The 16,875-nt window shown below is 40.5% G+C and overlaps 1 protein-coding gene across 9 annotated transcripts in view; it reads right to left on the bottom strand.

Moving 5' to 3' along the window:
• PTPRA (protein tyrosine phosphatase receptor type A) overlaps nt 1-16,875 on the bottom strand; it is a 127,095-nt gene that overhangs the window by 16,776 nt on the left and 93,444 nt on the right. For 8 of the 9 annotated variants that reach the window (XM_069496510.1, XM_069496511.1, XM_069496513.1 and 5 more), the window contains 3 exons: nt 10,152-10,242; nt 9,059-9,135; nt 1,047-1,083 (listed from right to left, as the gene is read on the bottom strand). In XM_069496510.1, coding sequence (XP_069352611.1) covers nt 1,047-1,083; nt 9,059-9,135; nt 10,152-10,242 — 205 coding nt within the window. Of the gene's footprint in view, nt 1-1,046; nt 1,084-9,058; nt 9,136-10,151; nt 10,243-14,599; nt 14,693-16,875 lie in introns of all 9 variants that reach the window. The other variant, XM_069496518.1, reaches the window with a different exon arrangement.

Raw genomic sequence — 16,875 nt, 5'->3', positions numbered from 1 at the left:
AATTTAGCTTATTTCATTATTTTTTCTGTCACAGTACTTCCCAACAGAACTTTCTGTGATGATGGAAATGTTTTATATCTGTACTAATATGGTAGCCCCTAGAAAGATGTGGCTATTGAACATTAAAATACGACTACTACAATCAGGAAACTTAAATTTTATTTAACTTTAATTAGAAACTTAATTTTAAATAGCTACCCGTGGCTATTGTAATGAACAGCATAGTCACTTACCAAATAATGTACTTATTTGCTATAAACTTTGCTCTACCAACTAAAGGCTCCAAGAAGGCAGGGACCATATCTTTTTTTATTCCTCTCCATATTGCCATTACTTAGGCCAGTGCCTGGCGCATAACAGATGGTCAATAAATGTTTGCTGAGTGATTGAATAAATCAGCTTTGGAGGACAACAATAACATCAATTACTTTTTAATGCTGCAAACATCAAGGTATTTTTGCTAGGAACCCAAGAGTGAACACACTTTTTGTTAGAACAGCAGGCTATGGAAATGTATGTAGAACATGTAAAAGACCATGGCATTGTCCCCACTCTAGGGTTCCTATACCACCCACCTGCGAATAATGGTGGCACTCAAGCCCATGAGTTGGGGAAGAAGAATCAGCCTGGACCTTGTGAGGTCGCTAATCCTCTCTGGAGACTAATTCTAAATTCAAACTTTGAGCAGCCTGACTAGCACCTAAGGTTAATTGGCCCCAATCTGGCAGGGGTCGGGTGGTGGTGTGTGTGTGTAAGTTAACTGGCCCAAATAAGAACGGGGGTGTGGGGGTAAGGGTGTGTGTGTGTATGTCTTTTTAAATACACATATACAAAAGAATTTCTTTTAAAGGACCCCTGGATACTAAGTCACTAAGATGAAGCCTCTTAGTTATAAACCTATAAGGTGGATAATATTTTTTTCAGGTGGTAAAAATTACAGAAAAGCTAATGCATTCTGATTAATCCATTTAGCATTTGAAAGAAAAAACCCAAACCCACTATGGGCTCATGGTTAAGCCTAAAGTAAAAAGTTGTCATTACTTTACCTTGTGCAGCAATGAATTTGTTCTTTTCTTGGTAGCCCTGGAGTAGGGGGAGAAAAAGAAAGTGAAAATCAAAAATGGGTGTTAATGAAATTCTCCAGTCTGACTGCCAACCAGTTAACAAAGCCTCCCTTGTGAAAAAGTGCAGGCACTTAACAAAGATTTCTAGTCTAGAAATTCCCAAGGGATTAGCTTTGGAGCTAGGAATTGAAGACTACAAAACTCAAATGGCCTAGTCGTCTTCTCAAAGTGAATTATTAATAAATACTGACATAAGAATATCCAAATACCAACTCCTAGACTAGACCATGTTTCTGATGCTGTATCAGCCGCTAACAATGTAGGTTTCAGTAGGTAAGAACCCTCCAGGCAGAGGCATATGTGGTGATTCCAGGGATGAAGCCAGGTCCTCTCTGGGAAGGACGAAAGGTTATTTTCTCGAGGATGCTTCACCCAGGTGCAAACACTTTCTGGGAATAGCCTGTGGGTATGGTGGAACAGCTCCCAGCGTTTGACAAAAGGCTTCTCCAGAGGCAGTGGGAGACAAGAAGCAGAGGAGCCTGCGGGTGCCAGTCAACAGATAAGGAGCCTTTGAAAAACTAACATCTGGCAGTAACTTTCTTTCTCAGTCTTTACCGCTCTAGTTATCTGTCTTTCCAACCCGTTTAAATGTAATGTTCACTTGAGAAGTCCTAGGTAAGTGAAAATCATTTGATTTAAGGATTGTGAATCACCCTCTGCCCCACTCAGACAGCAATGAGATGTGCAACATGAGAGGCAGCTTCATCTATGGGATGTCACATCACACCAAGATGACAATGTGACATACAGAGCTGCAAGGCAGTGACCAAATAAAGGCAGGAGCCTAAATTTGAGAAGCAATTTCTTATTTTAGTTCAAACAAGGGCATGGAAGGGTGGCTTCCCAACATATAATAGAAAGAGAAAGCTTTAGGCCTCAGAGATGGACCTGTTCAGAGTCAGCAACAGAAAACTTAAAATTTTTATTGCGAAGAGGAATTTAAGTTTTAGCAAATGTTTTTAAGTCACTAGAAGATGGAAACTGAGACAGCCTTAATGCAGGATGCTGAATTCTGCTTATAGTACTAAACTTGTAATTAAAACTGAGAAGCTCTTAAGAGTACGTTAAGTACATCATATTCCTGCTCCATGAAAAGTCACTGCTAAATTCTCATCAAAGCATGTGGGCCCTGAACAGCCTGAAAGCTGTTGGAAGCTCTTGGAAGGCTCAGCCCCAAAGTGCTTCCTGCTCCATCTTTACCAGGAGTGGGCCACACGCCCTCATGAAAGCACGCCTATTTAGTGAGGTGGTGTCACTGCTTAACCAGTACAGTGTAACAAGATCTTCCTTGTGTTATAGTTCCAGGGAAAGATGAAATGTGGTTCCCTGGCTCCTAAGATGTCTCTGGATTCTGAAAGCTGAATCCCAGCTGGCTGTAGGTGGTAGCTACCTTCCTACCAGTAAAAAGAAACACTTCTAAAAACCCCAGGCCGGGCGCGGTGGCTCACATCTGTAATCTTAGCACTCTGGGAGGCTGAGGCCATAGGATAGCTTGAGCTCAGGAGTTTGAGACCAGCCTGAAAGAACGAGACCCCGTCTCTATTTAAAAAAAAAAAAAAAAGACCCTATATGCTCTTAGCTCTTAGACATCTAACAATAAGTTGAGGAAAGTGGTTCTTCCTAAGACTTTAGGCTGGAAGGCCACCTGCCATCTGTGTCACTGCCACTGTTCCGTCTCCTGTGACCATTAGGTTAGCTAACATTTGTGTTCTTCAAACTACAGACTCCATTTCCCTCTGCCTGTCACCACCGCTCCATGGTGCCTGTTACCACTTCCCTTCAAGATCTATGTGTGATCTTGGTTCTTTGTACAAAAAGGGCTTGGTAAGTGGTTGCTAGAGGTGGGAATGGGAAGAAACTGTATAGAGACATGAAGGTTCTTGTTGGGGTAAGCAACGTGTTCTAAAACTAAAGGAGCAATAGCTCAAGAGTACAAGGTTCCTTTTCTGAGGGAATGAAATGTTCTAAAATTGGTGATGGTTGCACATATCTATAAATATACTAAAAACCACCAAATTGTAAACTTTGGGTGAAATGTATGGTACGTGAATTTTATCTCAATAAGGTTGTTAGAAAATGTCCTAAAACAATTATGGTGATGGCTCCATAACTCAGTACATTTACTATAAATCGTTGAATCCTACATTTAAAATGGGTGAATTTTGGCCGGGCGCGGTGGCTCACGCCTGTAATCCTAGCACTCTGGGAGGCCGAGGTGGGCGGATCGTTTGAGCTCAGGAGTTCGAGACCAGCCTGAGCAAGAGCGAGACCCCATCTCTACTAAAAATAGAAAGAAATTATATGGACAGCTAAAAATATATATAGAAAAAATTAGCCGGGCATGGTGGCGCATGCCTGTAGTCCCAGCTACTCGGGAGGCTGAGACAGGAGGATCCCTTGAGCTCAGGAGTTTGAGGTTGCTGTGAGCTAGGCTGACGCCACGGCACTCACTCTAGCCTGGGCAACAAAGTGAGACTCTGTCTCAAAAAAAAAAAAAAAAAAAAAAAAAAATGGGTGAATTTTATGTTATATAAATTATACCTCAATAAAGTTAGGGGAAAAAAGCCTAAGTGTAACTAGCAGTTCGCAAGAGGCTCAACAAATGGCCTCTGAATTTGCTTCAGCAAAGGACACTGTTTGCCCTGCACACCAAGGTCCAAAGAATACCTGCTCCCTCCTTCCCACTGGATCTTCAACATGCACTTAACCCTGTTGGTCACCAAACCCTTCCTCCACACTGTACTCTCTGCTCTTTCAGATGTTTTCCTCTCTTGGTCTCCTTCTGTCTCACCCATGGGCACTTCCTGTTCAGTGTGTCTGGCAGTGGCTGTGGGGCTCTTGGCCTATTCTTCTCTAATGACTCCAAGTCCATGGCTTTGGCATATCTCCTCTGAGCTCCAGATCAATATGACCAGCTGTATGCTGGGTTCAACCACGTGGATCTCACCCTATACTCTCTCACATATACAATCAATCACGAATTCCTGCTTAATTCTACCTCCAAAGTGGTTTTTACTTTGTTGCATCCTCTTCAACAGGCCTTCATCGTCTATGACCTGCTATTGTAATAGCCCCCAACTGGCCCTCCTAAATATATGTTGCACACGATGACCTGAGTGATCAGTATGCAAATTTGGCCACGATACTCCTCGCCTTTAACACCTTTTGATGGTACCGCTAGAGAATTAATCAAAACCCCTTAGCTGAAATGAAAGCTGTCAGGCACTATAAGGTGGCTCACTCAGCACTCACTCCCACCCCCTTCTAAACTTGACTTTCTTACTACAGAGGCTGAGAAACTAAAAGCTAAATTTCCTAGACTCCTTTGCCGCTCAGTTCTTCACAAGATCTAGCTTCTTCCTAGTACATGCTTCCACATAAGACTTGGGGTAGAAGTGAGAAATGTGAGATGGCAACTGTGCTAGAAACCTAGTCTTTGGGCAGGCATGGTAGCAGAAGTATCCAGTTCTTTGGTAGCACCTGTTAGGTTTCACTGTGACAGTCATATAATGTAGTTGCATACATCTATAGCTGCTCTGTTCCCTGCTAAGCAGCACCTAGGCTTGGTCCACTGCCTCTTCCACAGGCTTTATAAGCTACCCAGCATCTTATAATAAACCCCTTTCTGCTTAAAAGAGTGGAAAAAAGTAGACTCCGGTCTGCAACCAAGAACTCCAATGGACACACATGACATTCAACGCCTTCCAAGATCAAGTCTCATCTCCCACCTTATAACCTAAGACTGATGTTTCTAGTCTGTGATTTTGCTCATGCTTCTCCTTTGCTTTGAAGTTTTTACCCATCTTTCTTGTCCTGAACTCTGACTCACCCTTCAATACTGAGCTCTACTGGATCACCAGGTTGGGATGAATGTTTTTTCTCTGAACTCCACAGAAGCTGGCTACCTCCTTTGCACATGCAGCACATTACAAGAAATGATCTACCTATCTCTGTGTTATACCAGGGACCACATCTTATCTTTGTAACCTTTAAGCCTACTCACAGTGTGGGGCACACAGCAGGTATTCAAAAAGTGTTGGCTGAGTTTAACAAACTGTGAAGTCTAAGTCCTCTTTAATCCCTGCCTCCTAACTCACAGTTAACCACAGTTTTTTTCCTGCTTTTCTATACTCACTGAGTTCATAAGGCTGTCAATTTAACTCTTTTCACCTAAACTCTCATTCCAGCTATTATATTAATAACTCTCTAATAACCATCAAGGCATTGTAAGATCCACTTCTGTGAGCTCCCATTAAGCATGGTCAAGGGAGAAGGCCTATTTCTTTCCACTGTGCTATTACCACAAATAGACCTCCTTCTTACCTGCTTACTAGCCTTAACATTCAACTAATTTTTGACTGTTTTCACCTTCAATGTGGGAAGGGGGCGGGGCGCAGTGGCTCGAGCCTGTAATCCTAGCACTTTGGGAGGCCGAGGCAGGAGGAGCACTTAAGGCCAAGAGTTCGAGACCAGCCTGAACAACATATCAAGACCATGATTCTACAAAAACTACAAAAATTTGCCAGGTGCGATAGCACACGCCTGTAGTCCCAGCTACTCGGGAAGCTGAGGGAGGAGGATCGCTTGAGCCCAGGAGTTTGAGGCTGTAGTAAGCTATGACGATGCCACTGCACTCCATCCCAGGCAACAAAGCAAGACCCTGTCTCAAAAAAACAAAACAAAATAAAACAAAACAAATAACATAGGAAGGGGCTAAATTGGTTACAGTGTCAGATGATGCTGGTTACTAACTCAAAAGCCATTCCTCCCCTTTCTTCCTTGCCCTCAGAACCATAATTTTGTGTGGACATTAATCTTTCATTAGCTTGGAAGGTGACCATTCCCCAGCCTCAGAGGGATAAATCATGATAGTAATTCTCAATGACCTTGCCAGTGGCTGGAGAGCGGATATGAGCATGTAATTCAGTCCTAGTCTGTTGGCCCTAAAGGACAGTGTGTTGGAGAGGCTCCTGTGAAAGGTCTTGCTTCCTAATAAAGACAAAAGCATAGACAGAAATGTGCTGTGTTTACAAGGAATGCTTCGGACTGCTGCAGCCATCCTGTGACCATGAGACATTGCTGACAGGCTGACGACATCTGAATAGAAAGACAGAAGCACCTGGGTTCTTAAGGATGTCACTGAGCCATGGAATTAGGCAACCTTAAAACTGGTCTGCAGCTGCATCCATATTATATGAGAAAAATAAATGTTATCATCTAGAAAACTTTTAGTTGAGTATTTTCTTACCTGCAGCTGGACACATTCTACCTGATATTACTACACTCTTGCATAATATTAAAGTTAACCTGTTCCACCCAATCTTTTCATCATGATCTTTGATGTAAGTCCTAGGAATTCCAGCTGACTATAAGCCTTTCTCCATTTTCCTCAGGTACTGCAGCAATTATTTGTCTAATCAGGGTCCTTTTCCTTCCAACTACAAACGTGACTGTCACTGTTCAACACATATACAGGAATTTCAACAAATCCACTCTAGTGAGAATGTCTGGACATGAGGCATTTCTGAAGTCCATCTTATAGCCTATTTTTTGGCCACAACCTCCTGTTCTTCCATCTTTCACCTTTTCGTACACTGCTCTTTCAACCTTCTAAGAGCTCCAATTCCTTGATCCCATCACCTTTTCCTAGTATACTGGTTCACTCTTAACACTTCTATTCTCCACTGACCCCGAAGCCCTTGGCTGACTACTTGAAGCAGCAACTGATCTTCCCTCGCTCTTTTGTCCAAGTCCCGCATGCTTTCTGCATTTATTACCAATTCCAGGGTACAGCTGGAGAAAATCACGCAACTGAGGCCTCACCAACCAGTGACTTCCCGTGGTAGGCAGACAGGCCCTCTGTGCAGCTAGACACGCCCTATTCTTTCCCTCTTCAGTACCCTTTGTCAGGGATCTCAGAAGCTGTTCCAAACTTTCACTACTCTCACGTCACAGTCTCACCTCCTCCTTTCAGCAGATAACCATGACTTTACTTCATGGAGAAAACAGATGAGTTCCTTCAATTTGCTTTACCAACACCTACAAATCATCTCTATCTCTTCTATCCCCTCCTTTACCATTAATCTCAGGAAAAAAATGCCCCTTCTTACATTCAGACTAACCTCTCCATCAGTGTTTCTTTTTTTGTTTTTGGTAAAATATAACATAAAATTTATAATTTTAGACTTTTTTTTTCTTTTTTTTTTGGAGACAGGGTCTCTGTCACCTGGGCTAGAGTGCAGTGGTGTCACCATAGCTCAATAAAACCTCAAACACCTGGTTCAAATGATCCTCCTGCAGCCTCCTGAGTAGCTAGGACTACAGGCATGCACCATGACACCCGACTAATTTTTCTATTTTTAGTAGAGACAGGGTCTCACTCTTGCTCAGGCTGGTCTTGAATTCCTGGCCTCAAGCGATCCTTTTGCCTCGCCTCACAGAGTGCTAGGATTACAGGCGTGAGCCACTGTGCCTGGCCAATTTTAAGTATACAGTTCTATAGCATTAGGTACATTCTCACTGTTGTGCAACCATTACCACCATCCATCTCCAGAACTTTTTCATCTTCCCCAACTGAAACTCTGCACCTAATAAACACTAACTCTTCATATTCCTCCTGGTTCCAGGCAACCACTATTCTACTGTCTGTCTCTATGAATTTGACTACTCTATATATGCATATATATTCTATATTCTATGTGTAGAATCATATAATATTTGTCTTTTTGTGAATGGTTTATTTCACTTAGCATAATGTCTTCAAGGTTCATCCATGTTGTGCAATGTGTCAGAACTTCCTTCCTTTTAAAGGCTGAATAATATTCCATTGTATGTATATGCCACATTTTATTTCTCCGTTCATCTGTCAATGGACACTTGGGTTGCTTCGACCTTTTGTGAGTAATGCTGCTAATAAAAATGTGTGTGCAAATTCTAACAGTATTCTTCTTATACATCCCCCATTAGGAGCCAGGCTTGCTTTTGCTAGCTTTCTCTGTTTTCTGTTCAAACTCACTCACTCTACAAGCTCCTTCCCCCATAACCTATAAAACATACTCAAGTCTTTCAGACCACCTCTATAAACATTCTCCAAATCACCGCCACCCCCAAAAAAATCCCCCTCCCAGTGTCAGCTCTTCCCTCAGCCCTTGGTTCACAGTAGACATGACCTGTTCATTTATGTGTGTGTGCGTGTATTTCCTGTCTCCCATCATCCTTCATGCTCAGACAGGATTTTTTTTTTTTTTTTTTGAGACAGCGTCTCACTCTGTTGCCTGGGCTAGAGTGCAGTGGTATCATCATAGCTCACTATAACCTCAAACTCCTAGGCTCAACAGATCCTCCTGCTTCGACCTCCCAAGTAGCTGGGACTGCAGGCACATTCCACCATGCCTGGCTAATTTTTGTATTTTTTTTTAATAGAGACAGGGTCTCACTATGTTGCAGGCTGGTCTTGAACTCTTGGCTTCAAGCTATCCTCCTGCCTTGGCATCCCAAAGTGCTAGAATTACAAGCATGAGCCACTATGCCCAGCCTTTTTTTTTCTTTGAGATGAGGTCTTGCTGTACCATCCAGGCTGGGCTTGAACTCTTAGCTCAAGTGATCTTTCTGCCATAGCCTCCCAAGGAGCTGGGATCACAGACATGAGCCATTGCACCTGGCTTATTTTTACTATTGAGTGCAAGGCTTGCTTTTGTTTATAGTTATTTGAATCAGCTCAGAAAAGGATTCACTGACTCTTATAGAAAAATACTTATTTAGATTCAGATTTCTACATGGGAAACCTTTGGGAATGATGACAGGGTAAAAATCAGACTCCTCAAGGAAAACATGAAATGACAAATATTCCCCCTAATGCACAGCTGGGAAGCAGCCAACAGATGGTAGTCAATGGTCATTCAGGGGGAATAATGAGAAAAGCAACAGTTTCTTACGTTGATGAATGAAGCATTGATGTAATCAGAATCTGGAACCCCTTCAACTGGTGTCAGGTGGACTCTAGAGTGATCATCTAGAGAAAAAACCTAAGAATTAATATTTCAATAAAATCCAATTTTATTTCTCACTCTTCCGGATGTAACCAGGATAGCTGAGACATCTGTGCCTATGTGTACAGAGACACACATGTATAAAGATTATCATACTCTAACACTATTTGTAACAGCAAAGATTTGGAATACCTCAGCTATCATTAGGAGACTAGTTAAATAGATATATTCACAATATGGAATACTAAGCAGCTGATAAAAAGGAAAGTGTTTCTTGACAGATGAACTGACAATACTCTTAAAAGAAAAAAGTCAGAACAACATATATATATTTAAAAAAATATGTAATATATTCACCCCCTACCCATACACGTGTACACAAATAAGATGACAAAAGTATCTGTACATGCCTAGTGTAGTGATCTCTACAATTTTTTTAGTACTATATCCCACCAATAAAAATTTGAGTGGCATCTCTGATATATGTTCATTTACTGGTAAATTATGTACATGTACTAATGTATTATGCACCCCAAAATATGAAATTTTTTAAAGGATGAAGAAAAAAAGCAAATATAAAAATAAAGGGAAGTACAAACATCTTCCTCTGACATCCCACTAAATTATGCATATCCCATTCTGGAGACTGCTGGCCTAGAAAAATGTCTGTAGGTTATAGATCAACTGATCAGCAATGGCTAACTCGGGAAAAAGGTTATAAGGAGAACTCTGTATTGGAATTTCTTTCAATGAGCTCTACAAAAAACTACCACTACCACCACAACCTGCTTCCTGACTCGTCCTAGTGAAGCTGTTCTCTCTGGTCTACTAGAAACCTTAGGCCTGGCACAAAAATCCTGGTCAACCACTTAATTGACTCTGTGAGCATGTGGAGTCACCCTGGGAACTATAAAGACCCTTTCAGCCCAAAGGTTTAACCCTACTGTTATTACCAACCACAAGATTCTTTCTATCCTCAGAAAATCTGGCTAGAGATGTAGTTTCGGGTTACGTCCCAAGAAACACTACAAACACTCACAAGGCAAGATGTTTACATATCGATTTTTTTCCTTGTTTTCCTCCTTGGAGGCAGCTTCACAGGTGGCCTGGATAGGACAAGCAGGGAGAGCCTGAAAGATTAAAAGAAATCAGAAGAGTTATTAGCAGGGATAGACACCAAACATGCAAACTGCTGCACCAAACCCTGACCTGGCAGCAAATTCTACCTTTTCTTGGGGGGATAAACATGGGCCCAGGTGAATACTTGCAGCCTAACATAGAGAATGGACTTCTCCCCTCAATAGCCACAAGCTCCTTAGAGTTCAACAACAAGAATCCCAGGAGGCAGAATGCCTTTCCTATGACTATAATTGCAGCCTGCTGTTTTTATGATTACTATGTGGTTAGGGACCTGTTACAATGCTGGGTCAAAATGGACCACCCATGTAAATCAGCATGGGGACATAAATGAAGGAATGGGCCATCTATCTTCATGCTAACCACCCCACAAAGATGACGTACATCTCAGAGTGAACCAGACAGGAGGGCTCTGCATGGTCAGTTGAATTTGGTTCTCTCTAGGGGGTCTGACAAGGGGACATGGCATCCCAGCCTCTAGCATCATATGGCAAAAAAGCAAGGACTGGTGGGTGAATAGGAGAGCATTCAAATGGATGCAACAGTTAGGAAGAAGATTTGGGTGAAGTGATATTAAATCTGCAGCACATTGGAACAAAAGTAAATTAGTGCAGGGAGGTATGTGGACAAGCATAAAATGGTTTGACATGAGATAGTCTGGGTTGTATGAACTGGGGCAAATCTGTTATCTCATGTGTGGCACAGAATAAACATTCAACAAATGCATTTTATGAGAGTAGGAAGCTAAGTTTTTTTATTTGAGCTGTTCTCCTTTTACATGTTCCATATATTCAAAACTAAGAAAGTCAAAAGGAAAACATTTTAAAATTCCAACACTTATTCCAAATAACTGATTTGGAAATATGTTTTATGAGCCTTAAAAATATTTATACTTTTTGACCTAGCAACTCCACTTCCGAGAATCTACCCTAAGGAAATAAAAATCTCTATGTTCAAATTAATTACTTCATCATTATGTAGAATGACCCAAAACTGAGAACAACCTTAGTATTCAGCAGTAGGGTAACAGTTAAGTAAATTATAGTTTATGTATTACTTTTCACTCATTCTCTCAACAAATACATACTGTGTACCTATTAGATACTGGGCTAGGTATAGTGCAAAGAGTGATGACTCAAACATATACATGGTTCCTGCCCTCACGGACAACACAAACTTGTGAGTGAAAAGCAGACATTAAACAAATAAAACAAATAAATACATAATTATGGATCACAATAAATGCAATGAAAGAACACATTGTTACTAGAGATGAAGTATCAGAAAGGGGCCAAATTTAGATGAAGGGTAGGTCTCTATGAGGAAAGATGAGTGTGGAAGACAGTATTCCAGGCACAGATAACAGCATCTGTGATAATCCAGAGGCAGGAGAAGGCTTGGCTGTGTACGAAACCACAAGGTTAGTGAGGGTGCCATGCAGAAGGTGAGGTTGGTGGGGATGGCAGAAGGAAGTGGGAGGAGATGAGCTTGACAAGGTCAGATCACCCATTTCCATGTAGGTCCTTGAAAAGAGAGATTGGATTTAGTTTTAAGTGCATGAGGAAACCACTGAAGTTTTTTTTTTGAGGCAGAGTCTCTCTCTGTTGCCCTGGTTGGAGTACAGTGGCATCATCGTAGCTCACTGCAACCTCCAACTCCTAGGCTCAAGTGATCCTCCTGCCTCAGCCTCCCAAGTAGCTGGGACTACAGGCACGCAACACCATGCCTGGCTGATTTTTTCCTGTTTTTCAGTAGAGATGGGGTCTTGCTCTTCCTTGGGCTGGTCTTGAACTCCTGAGCTCAAGCCATCCTCCTGCCTCAGCCTCCCGGAGTGCTATGGTTACAGGCATGAGGCACCACGCCTGGCTGGAAACCACTGAAGTTTTAAATGTGAGATCCGTTTTACATATTAAAGAATCACTCAGGTTACTACGTAGAAAATGGACTGGAGGGAGGCAAGAACAGAAGCATGAGTGGAAACATGAAAAGATGGTGGTACAAGGAAATGGATGTATTTGAGATATACTCTGGAATAAGAATCACTAAATTTGGAGACGAAATGAAGGGAAGGTGGATTGGGGAGAGAAAGAGACAGGAATGAAGAATGACTCTCGGGTTTCTGGCTTTGATAGTTGAAAAAAAAAAATCCCCAAAAGATTAAATAAAGGAAATGCCAGCCCAAAGCGAACTAATATTGCCAGATGGAAGCAAGAGCTTTAAGAAGAGAACAAATATATTTCCTGGGAACCAGCATAAAGTGCTAGGAGAAATTAAAGGGAAAGACTCAAAGACAAGGGGAATCAGGGTCTTACAGTCCATCTGTCCTCACCTACTCAAGAGATTTTCCTTTCAGAGTTAAAACTCTGGGGTTCTGCATGTGATTTCACTGAGAGAGGCAATTCCCTTTGACACTATGCTGTGAATACATAAAGGGGAGAAAGAGTTTCCTGGGCTGGGTTCTTGCACATGGAACAGAGATCATCCTTAAGAATGGAATTTCCCAATTCACCCACAGTTTGCCTTCTCTTCCCTCACATAGGATACATTTCCACAGGTTGCCCCCAACTCCAGTACAGGGCAGGATGAGACACCAGGTTTTTAAGTCCTCGTGACTAATCCAGAGGCACGACTTTTCCTGTACATCCTTTCTCTAAAATGATGTAGAATAGAGGTAATGAAAAGACAACTGAAAACAGTCTTCAACACAGCAAGGTTAGGAATGACAATGACTGCCACCTAACAGAACTATCAGCATGCCTAGCTCCCCCAGTCATAATAAAGAAAAACTAGGTTTCTGGGTGAGGCAAAGTTCTTAAAAGGAAAGTTAGAAACAGAGCCATTGTTTTACAAGAGAAAAGAAGGGGCTTGCCCTGAGGAACACAGGGCTAGATGCAGAAGTTCAGAATGAAGAGCCTAAGTCCAACATGAAAACAAGGGGAACCCTGGTGTTTAGTTTCTACTCTGAAAAACAGCTCACAGAGCTAGAAAGGAGCAGCTGGGCCAGAAGCCTAAAAGATGTTAAACTCTCTAGGAACACTAGGTGGCATCAAAGACCATTTCATCTCTTACTCAAGTCTTAACAAGAATTCCTTTTTTAAAACACATCAGTTTTTAGACAGTATCTTTCATATTTGTTCACACTTATTTAAAAAAAAGTATCCGTCATTCAATTTAACTTAGAAGTTCTCTTTGGGCCCCTCTCCTCATATCCTCTTCCTTCCCTTCTCACAGGTAAACTTGTATCCCATATATTTGTATTCTTAAAGAATATATTATTATTGCTAAGTCTATTTTTTGATAAAAATGGAATTGTGACCAAGTGGCAACTTGCTTTTTTTTGCTCAATATTATGTTCTTAAGATTAGGTTGTTCACTCACTTCATTTGAGATTGTATCAAAATTTACTTATCCATTCTACTACTGATGAATATTTGGGTTGTTTACAGCTAATGCTTCTGCTCCGAGCACAAATTTATGTGTGTTTCTCCTGCACACGTTCAAGAATTTCAAGTATGAGTATCTAACCTTCCCAGATAAGACCAAATTGTTTTTCAAAGCAGTTGTATCAATTCATACTTCCCCCAGCGATGTACAGTGTTCCGGTTGTTCTGTATCCTCATCGATATTTGATATTGTCAGGCTTTACATGTATTAAATGTAGTTTTAATTTACATTTCTCTGATTATCAATGAGGTTCATCATCTTCCCACAGTTGTCTGGTCAAAAGGCTGTCCTCTACTGTGAAGTACCTAAGTCGAGTGTTTTCCCCATTGTTCTACCGGATTGCTTGTTTATTTTTTTATTAATTTGCATTCACATATTCTGGATACTTGTCCTTTATCAGTTATCCATGCTACAAATATCTTTTACCAAGTATGTGGCCTACCCTTGCATTTTCTTTACAGTTATCTATTTATGAACAGAATCTTTGCATTTTTCTATAGTCAAATTCATCAATGTACGTCTTAAGAAATCCTTTCCTACTATGAAATCGTAAGTATATTTTACTACATTATTATCTCTACATTTTATCATTTTGTCCTTTAAATTTCAGTGTTTACAACAATTGGAATTGATTTGTGTTTGGTATGAGACAAACATTCAATCTGATTTATTCCCACAGGGTTACCCAATGGTCCCAAGCACTGTTTATCGTAAAGACCATCCTTTCCCCACCCAAACTGCAACAGCAATTCTGTCATAAATAGGTTTCCACTTACACATGGATCTGCTTCTGAGCTCTCTATTTTATCCCACTGGTCAATGTGTCTATCCCAGAGTCAATACAAAACTGTCTTAATTACTAAAATTTTATAATCTCTTTATATCTGGTAAGGCAGGTCTCCTCACCTTGTTCTTCTTCTTCAGGAATGTCTTGGCTATTCTTGATCTTTTCTCCTCCATATAAATTTTAGAATCAGCTTGTCAAGTTCCACAAAAAACCTGTTGGGATTTTTATTGGAATTGCATTGAATCTATATATCAGTTTGGGGAGAATTGACATCTTTACAATACTGACTGAGCCTCCTAATCCATTGATCCTCTCTCTTCACTAATTTAAACTGTTTTCCTTTAAAGTGTTCAAGCATTTGTATAATTTTCTCAAAATATTTTGTTACATTATCCTTAGGTACTTTATATTTTATATATATTTTATATAAATGGCATCTTTTAAAAGGTATTATTAGACTTTCCATTTGTGGCCTATCTATAGAAATGCGTTAATTTTTATGTTTTTGTAACTAGCAACCTTGCTAAAATAACTTTTTAATTCTAATAATTTATCTGATGAGTCCTTGGATTTTTCTAAAGACAATATTCTCCTCCATGAAAAATTCATTTTTTGTCTCTTCCTTTGCAATCCTGTCATTTTTTTCCTTGACTCACTGTGCTGCCTAGATCTCCAGTACAGGACTGAATCTCATTCACTTTTAATGCTTGAATCCCCTTTCAATACTCTCACCTAATAGTCACCAGTGCTTGAAACACTGCAGAGATGGGAAATTTACTACTTTCCAAGGTAATTCTCGGACGAGTTCTGTTTAAAAGGAACCAACATCCAGATACACAATTTCTTTTGCATTTCCCTTGTACTAAGTAGTGTGAAACACAGATGTCAGCTGGTACCTTCTCTGCTCCTTGCAAAGCCTGAACCCCCAACTTTCTGGACTGTGGAATTTCAAAGCCCTTGCCACAGTTCCTGCTAAATCCCATAAGACTTTGGCTCTGATTCATTTATTTTGAGACAATTCATCAATGCAGAGGTTCTTTCACCTCTGCCTCAATTCAGATGCCACACTCAGTCCCATCACCAGATTACACATACACACACACTTCTTCACTGGGCTTAACTGTGTTATTAAAGATGTGAGGTCCTGAGGAAGGAGGTCACACCTTACAATGCACAGATTCTGACTGTCTCACTGGCTCCACCTTTTCCTCTTTTTTCTCTCTCCTATTCCCTTCCTCTCAGGAGCTAACCAATTTTTTTATTTTTAAACCTTGATCATGCTTTAGGGACCTCAATGAGTGGCTTTTCCAAGTGTTTCATTTAAATAAAATTCAATGACTCCTCCAAAGACAAATGCTGGTAAGTAAAAAAGTTCCAGCTTGTAACTAGGATGAAAGCCATAGCCTGGAACTTCTGATCATGGTGGGCATTCATAGACATGCTACAGGGTCTCCTTTCAGCCAAAGTCAAACATCTGAGAACAGTTGTCATATCCTATGCCTACTGTTCCTTCAGCTGTCACCCCCATGGTCCAGTTTCTCTCCAGAACATTCCATTTGGTGATATCCCTTTTCACAGTGAACTGACCACAAGACTCCTGGCACAGTTCAAACTAGGGATAGTAGCTTCTTTATTCTAGATGCTACATATCCATTACAGCACATTAAGGTCCATTAGCTTGTTTTCCATATTAAAAAGAAAACTCTGCTTTAAAAAATATTATTTAAAAAAATGCTTGTTGTAAAACAAAGTCAAATAATTCAGCTTTAGAAAGCGGGAGTTTCCTATCTCTCCTATCTTCCACCCAACTCCCCTCCAGCCCTGCTTCACTGGAAGCCACTGTTGACAGTTCACAGTATTCTTCCAGACTTAAAAAAAAAGTATTAACACACCCAAACACACACAGATATACATAGATATTTTTAAAAATAAAAATGTGATTATACCATGTCCTCTGCTATGTGTTTTCTCACATAACAATATGACTGGGAGATCCATGTAAACACATTACTTTTAATGACAGTATAGGATTTCATAATGGATAGAAGAAATCATTTAGCTATTCTACTTGATAGATATTTGCTTTTCATTTCCTTTGCTATTATAAATAATGCTATAATGAAAACCCTTATACAAATACACACCTGTGCATGAGGGTTTTTCTGTTACATAGAGTCCCAGAAGCTAGGTCAGATAGCATAAGCATTTAAATTTTGATTAATATTGCCAAATCATCCTTCCAATGCTATACTAATTTAAACTCCCCCCACTTGTGTATAAGAGTATCCGTTTCCCATATTTTTGCCCACATTTAATATCAATCTTTTAAAATTTTCAAATCTGGTAGGTCCAAAATAATGGTTAGCTTTAATATATACTTCCCTGATTACTATAT

Source organism: Eulemur rufifrons, chromosome 20 (assembly GCF_041146395.1).
Source record: "Eulemur rufifrons isolate Redbay chromosome 20, OSU_ERuf_1, whole genome shotgun sequence".
Lineage (NCBI taxonomy): Eukaryota > Metazoa > Chordata > Mammalia > Primates > Lemuridae > Eulemur > Eulemur rufifrons.
This window is presented reverse-complemented; position numbering and strand designations above follow the sequence as displayed.